The 7500-nt window shown below is 38.5% G+C and overlaps 1 protein-coding gene across 1 annotated transcript in view; it reads right to left on the bottom strand.

The window, feature by feature from the left end:
- LOC125668507 (visual pigment-like receptor peropsin) overlaps positions 1-5821 on the bottom strand; it is a 41468-nt gene extending 35647 nt beyond the window's left edge. Inside the window, exon 1 of the mRNA XM_048902741.2 lies at positions 5701-5821. Within this exon, the coding sequence (XP_048758698.1) occupies positions 5701-5821 (121 nt within the window). The remainder of the gene's footprint in view (positions 1-5700) is intronic.
- Between the last annotated feature and the right edge of the window lie 1679 nt (positions 5822-7500).

Below are 7500 nucleotides of genomic sequence, written 5' to 3'. Positions count from 1 at the left end.
ATGGGTAGTCATACCATTCATGACGTAATATCAATAGCTCAAAATCCCTTTGGAAAATTTGTAGATTCGCGCCTGTTTGTATACGATACCAACACTGTCTAAATAAATCGACACCATGAAATGAAAATCAGGGTGCTGAAAAGAATACGACCAAGTTGATGTTACAGAGGTTTGAACAGACTCGTTTGAAGTCAACATTTCGCAAATTATACAGTCTTTATAATGATCTTATTTGCAAAAACAACCTGTCATCAGGTCGAATGTTGTCTGACGTGTTTTATACCAATTGTTAGGCCGTTCTTCATGATCAGATACTGATTTGTACTACGGGTTACGAAGTTTACCTTATCAAGATATAGGGCTCACGGTGGGTGTGACAGGTCAACAGGGGATGTTCACTCCTCCTAGGCACCTTACCCCACCCTTATGTGTCCAGGGGTCCGTGTTTGCCCTTCCCTTAATTTTTATTCTTTATGGGATTTTTTAGATCACAGAGAGGAAAACAACGAAATTTTCGATAGGATTGGCAGTCGTGGCAGGTATTCACAAAAGCCCACAACCTAACAAACGAGGACCACATTGCAGAATCCCCTTAGTACTTAATTTGTCACTCTAGACCTACCGACGACTGCATACTGTTTCGTGTATAAAAGACCCCGCGGGGGGGGGGGGGGGGTAGGGGGCTCCGTGGCCGATTGGTTAGAGCATCGCGCTCAAAATCACACGGTCTCTCACCTCTGTCGGCGCGGATTCGAATCCCGCTCGCGCTGGTAAGTGAGAAAGTTTCCCAGTTTACTTTCGGAAGGTCGGTGGTCTTTTCCCAGGTACATTGCATCTGGGTTCTCTCTTCCACCAATAAAACCTGGGCGCCACCAGATAACAGAAAAAGTGTTGAGTGTGGCGGAAAACATCAAACAATCAATAAAAGACCTGCTTTTTCCAAAAATCATTGATGTTCTTAAACTTTGTCTTGATGTTTTCATAAGTAAGAGGATCGCAGTCCCAGTTGAAGTAAATGCACGCATGATTAAATAATTTTTTTGTGTTTGACAATTTTTTTTTAGTTTTTAACTCCACAGTTAGAACCAGACAAGATTTCCCATTTATTCATTTATTTTTAGATTTCTTTCATTTCTATTCAGGATCAAAAATACGTTCACCCATTTAATTGAAAAATAGAGATATTTATGGAAATCATTAAATCCCTGCACCAAAGAAGCATTTTCAAGTAATTTTCTAGCTTTTCAATTTTCCAAGACATTGTTGCCGTCTAAGAAACAACGCTATGTGTAACTTACTCTTACAAGAAAACTATAAATGAGATATTAGGAAAAATCAATGTATCCTGAAAATGACATTGTGGACAGAATTCGTATTTACTAGTAATTCGATGAAATTGGAATACAGGGCTTATTTTGATCCCTACCATACCCCGATCTTTGTCGAAAGCAATAATACATAATGCAACTACAAACTCGAAAGATTACCGCAAGTTCTTTTTAAATATGAATGTCAAAGAAAGTGTGCTGTTTGTCATGTCATGTTTCTCTCTTTGAAAAGAATGAATGATGATTATGATTTGCATCAAAGGTCACAGGTGAAAATTGTGACGAGTTCCTTCACGTTGTGTTTAGTAAAAGGGAACGGAAATTTCAATATGGTAAAGCCCCATATATTTGTTTTCTTTTTAAAACAATCCCGTGGTGACCCGGGTTAGAAGAGGTCCAGAGGTCCTCAGTACCCATTGCTTGTCGTAAGAGACGACAAAATTGGGCGGTCCTTCAGATAGACCGCACAAATCGAGGGCCCAGTGCCACAGCAGGTGTGGCAAGTTAAAGACACCTTCCTGCTCAAAGGCCGTAACCGCCTAGCATAGGTCTAAAATTTGCAGTCCTTCACGCCTCCGTATGAATGAGAAATTCTCGAGGGTGACGTTAAACAATATACATATGTACAATCAATCAATCTTTTTAAAACTTATTATTTCCCCCCATTTTTATACGCCCGTCATTAGCCGGGACGTGTTATGTTATGGCGCTGTTCGTGCGTCTGTCTGTCCGTCCGTCCGAGATCAAGTTTTCCGGATTTTTTTCTGTAACGGATGTATGTTCAACTTTGAAATTTGGTCACAATTTCTCCCTCAAGAAGCATAAGAGTGAGTTTCCATTTCAGTTGGATTGGCGTACCTTGACCTACTTTAGGGCTATAACTAAGCCAAACAGTTTTCCGAAGTATTTTTGTTATAGATACAGATATTACCCTGAAATTTAGTCATAAGCTTCCTCTCGGAAGAATACAATTCTGTTGGCATTTCAGGTGGATTGGCCCGTCGTTGACCTAGCTACTTTCGGACTAAAAATAGGTCAGGCAGTTTTCCTGGCTTTTTTCATTACGGATACAGATGTTGTCATGAAATTTAGTCACAGGCTTCCTCTTGGAGGAATACAAGTTCAGTTTGCATTTCAGCTGGATTGTTCCGTCCTTGACCTACTTTCGGGCAAAAAATAGATCAAACAGTATTCCGGGCTTTTATATTATTACGGATACAGATATTGCCCTGAAAAGTCACAGGCTTCCTCTAGGAGGATTACAAGTTTAATTTGCATTCCGGCTGGATTGGTCCTTCCGTAACCTACTTTAGAACTAAAATTAGGTCAAACAGTTTTCCGGGCTTTTTTCCATTATGGATGCAAGGTGAAGATAACGAACAGTGATCAATCTCATAACTCCTATACGCAATACAAAATAGATAGTTGGGCAAACACGGACCCCTGGACACACCAGAGGTGGGATCAGGTGCCTAGGAGGAGTAAGCATCCCCGGATACATATATTGCCCTGAATTTAGTCACAGGCTTCCTCTTGGAGCAATACAAGTTCAGTTTGCAATTCAACTGGATTGGCCTGTCAGTCTGTGTGCCAGTCCAAGGTAATGTTTTCCAAACTTTTTTTTGGTAACAGAAGCATGTACGGCGTTGAAATTTTGTCACAATTTCTTCCTCAAGAAGCTTAAGAGTAAGTTTGCATATCAGTTGGATTTGTGTACCGTGACATACTTTCGATCTAAAAGTAGGTTAAGCAGTATTCCGGACTGTTTTTCGTTACGGATAGAGATGTTGGCCTGAAATTTAGTCATAAGCTTCCTCTCGGAGGAATACAAGTGGAGTTAGCACTTCAGCTGGAATGGTGCACCATGACCTACTTTGGGGGTAGAAGTAGGTCAAACAGTTTTCCCGATTTTTTTTTCCAGTATCGTCACAGGTTTTGCCCTGAAATTTTGTCACAACCTTCCTATCAGAGAAATACATAATAAGTTCACATTTCAAACATTTCGTCCCGTGGTGATCTGGGTTAGAATATTTCCTCAGTACTCCTTGCTTGTCGTAAGAGGCGACTATATGGAGCGATCCTTCAGATGAGATAGCAAAAACCGACGTCCCGTATCACAGCAGGTGTGGCATGATAAAGATCGCTCCCTGCTCAAAGGCTATAAGCGCCGAGCATAGGCCTAGTTTTGCAGCCCTTCACCGGCAATGGTGACGTCTCCATATGAATGAAATATTCTCGAGTGGGACATTAAACAATATTCAGTCAATCAATCAAACATTTCAATTTATTTGGTGCACCATGACCTACTTTAAGGTTAAAAGTACACCAAATGGTTTCCTGGACTTTCTCATTATAGATACAGATATTGCACCGACATGTCACAACCTCCCTCTTAGAGATATACATAATCAGTTCACATGTCAGATGGTTAGCTGACCTGTTTTTTTTTATATTCGTATGAAGCAGAATTTATTAAAAAAAACTTCTACGTTAGAAGAAAAAATCTCTTGCTGTGGCCTTCAATTCGACATTTAGATATATCGACGACGTTTTTTGTCTATTAGCAATAATAACTTTCATTCATATGTCGATTCGATATCCCTGTGAGCTCGAAATAATAGACATTACAGAGTCGTCCACTTCTGCTTCATACTTAGATATTTTATTGAAAGTAGACATTAACGGCAAACTGACAACTCAGCTGTGTGACAAACAGGATGATTTCAGGTTCTTCATCGTCAACTTCCCATTTTTATGCAGCAATATTCCATTTTCACCTGCGTATGGTGTTCATATCTCTCAACTGATTCAATACATAACAGTTTGTTTTGCGCATGATCAGCATTTCGCAAATACTATGGTCGTTTGCCAATACAAGCTATCATTCGGCCAAATGCTATCTGACGTATTTCATAACAATTGTTAGACCGTTCTTGGCACATTGATTTTGACTACAGATAACTCCGTTTAACCTGATCAAAATATAGGGACACGGCGGGTGTGACCGGTCAACAGGGGATGCTTACTCCTCCTAGGCACCTGATACCACCTCTAGTATACCCAGGGGTCCGTGTTTGCCCAACTCTCTATTTTGTATTCCTTATAGGAATTATGAGATTGATCACTGTTCGTTATCTTCACTTTTCACCCGCCTATATATTCAACAACAACAAAAATAACTCATGAACTCGTTCATCTATTTAGTCATATTATTGTTTTTCTATACAATGATTTGCTAAAATTAAGCTTACAGAAATAATTATAAAATTCACCTTGAACAAATAGAGTGTTTGAATACAAATATCACGTCAGCTTCTTGCATATTTTATATAATAAAATTAAAAATTTCTTGAAGCAACAAGTGAGTCGACTACTCGGAACTTCTGTGTGGCTTTGTACGAATAAAAACGGAAACAGACAAGGAAATTGATATTGATCAAAATGGCGGCGCCTATACTACTCACGTATCTGGAGATTATCTGTGTACTTTTGCTGATTTTGTCTTTTCCCCCCATTCACACACGGGTAACCTTTAGAGCATTTTATGAGGATTATACTTAAAACACCGGCAGTGGTGACGTCTCCATATGAGTGAAATATACTCGAAAGGGACGTTAAACAATATACAATCAATCAATTATACTTAAAGAACAATTTCTTTTGCCATTCATTCAAACAGATACAGTAACATACGTATTTTCAGAAATGCTGAAAAAAATAACCGTGGACCAAGTGCAGAGCCATGAAGTACACGGTCACCTGCATTAGTATGCTTTACAGAAGAAATTAAGTTTCTATACATTTGTGATATATTACTTAAATAACCTCTGAACCATTATAAAATATTTCCTGAAATTGCATACAATAGTGTTCCGTGGGGATCCGGGTTGGAATAGGCCCTAGTACCCCTTGCTTGTCGTATGAGGTGACTTAATGGGGCGGTCCTTCGGTTGAGACCGCAAAAACCGAGGTCAGGTGTGGCACGATAAAGACCCCTACCTGCTCTAAGGTGTAAATCACCGAGCATTGGCGAAAATTTTTGCAGTCCTTCACCAGCAATGATGACGTCTCCATATGAGTGAAAAAATTCATGAGCGGGACGTTAAACAACCAACCAACCAATTTTGAAATATGAAACTGTCATTGAATACTTCTAGCTAAAGATTTCTTGACAATACAGAATACTTTTAAATTATACATTGTTAAAATAATTTAGGCCTATTTCATTGAAAATAAACTTGACATTTTTTAAAAATAAAAATCTATTCATTTTTCATCATTATTGTGTACTGCTTTTCTTTGTTTTTCTTCTTTTACTATTACTCGCAGAAATTTCAATACAATATCATCAATAAAAGCTATAGAGACTTACCCACGACAAGAAGATAAATCGCAATTATATTTCCCTCAATTCTTGACAACTTGGGAGGAAGTCGAGAAAACTGAACTATCGTGTCCGTCACATTTTCCCATGTACTATTAAAATAGTCCATCGTATTACACGCTCGTAACGATTGTAAGCTCTGGGCTCCGTGTTCAGTTCTTTAAAAACTTCTGCTGAAGTGTCAATTATCGCTATAGACATCGATCTATGGATAAATATGGTAGGACTAGACATATAATGCTTGTAATAGGTATTCTCTGCTCGGAATTGACAACCTTTCATATGAAACCGATGATTATACAGCATTTTTCACTTATATTTACAGGATATCATTGGTTTGATTATTTATCTTTGTGTGAGCTGATGTCCAACCACACTACAGGGTAACATGATTGGGGTGTCGCTAAAACACGGAAAACGGAATTTAAGAATTATTGTAGCTAAGATAGCACCAAAATTATCAGGAAAATATTCTTTATTTTAATTAAAATCAAAGGAATTTGTTTACAAGCGGTAAAACAATTTTATCGTAATTTCTGCACATTAAATTGATTAAGGTAAATTAGATGTTTGTATTGGAGTTTAAATAGCGTTTTACAAGAAACTTTTAATTTCTGCATTGACAGAGGTGTTAGCGAGCAGCGACACCTATGAAGACACCTGTTAGCCTTTTACCTATTTCATGTAAAACTTATACGGTACCAATTTTGATGCACCAGATGCGCATTTCGACAAATAATGTCTCTTCAGTGATGCTCAACCGAAATGTTTGAAATCCGAAATAACTATGAAGTTTTAGAGCTAAATATAGCCAAAAACAGCGTGCCAAAAAAGTGGAGCCAAATTCGTCCAAGGATAAGAGCTATATATTGAAATAAATATATGAATTCCTCTTACTAGGGTAATAAATTTCACTTTAGTTTTCAATTGTTTATCTCTTTAGGTTCAACACTAATCCGCAGGATACCGGTATATTTACGAACTTTCGTTTTACATAAATCGATCCCAAATGAGGCAAACCTTCTATTTGCACTGGACTCATTCGCTTTAAAATTTGATTTGATACATAAATGTATATTATATACTAGATGAAGAACTAAATTTAAATTCAATTATCTTAAGAATATTGAGTTTGATAACAGCAATTTCGATTTTAAAAAGCTATGTTAGAGGAAAATAGTTGAAAAAGTTATTTTCTGTTTTTAAATGTTCTTTTCGGGGGTGGGGTGGGGGTGAAAACCTCTTATTGGATTTGTTCAAAATATTTTCCTAAGGTGGCAGCCCTTTTTCAATGTTCTTTTCGGGGTGGGGGTGAAAACCTTATTTATTAGATAGGCTCAAAATATTTTCCTAAGATGGCAGCCAGATTAAAGTAATGAAATTTGTCTTTTTCAGTAGATCTATTTTATTTTTATTTTTAAATTGTGAAACAACATACTATCACTATTGGTGGAGGGTGAGGTTAAGGAAATGACAAAGCCAGGAAAAGGGATGGTTCCCATAGGTATGGTGTCCGGATAGGGCCATTTGCAAAAGCGTGACTGCGCTTTAGGCACAACACGCCGTCACGCCAACAAGCAACGCGCTCTCACGCCAACAAGCTACGCTCTCTCACGCCAACAAGCAACACACTTTCGCGCCGTCACGCCAACAAGCAACGCGCCTTCGCGCCGTGTTGCTTGTTGGTGTGACGGCGCGAAAGCGCGTTGCTTGTTGGCGCGAAGGCGAGTTGTGTAAAGTTGTATTAGCGTGAAGGCGCGTTGCTTGTTGGCGTAAGAGCGCGAAGGC

Source organism: Ostrea edulis, chromosome 4, assembly GCF_947568905.1.
Source record: "Ostrea edulis chromosome 4, xbOstEdul1.1, whole genome shotgun sequence".
Lineage (NCBI taxonomy): Eukaryota > Metazoa > Mollusca > Bivalvia > Ostreida > Ostreidae > Ostrea > Ostrea edulis.
The sequence above is the reverse complement of the archived record's forward strand: the minus strand, read 5'-3'. Positions and strand labels throughout refer to the sequence as shown.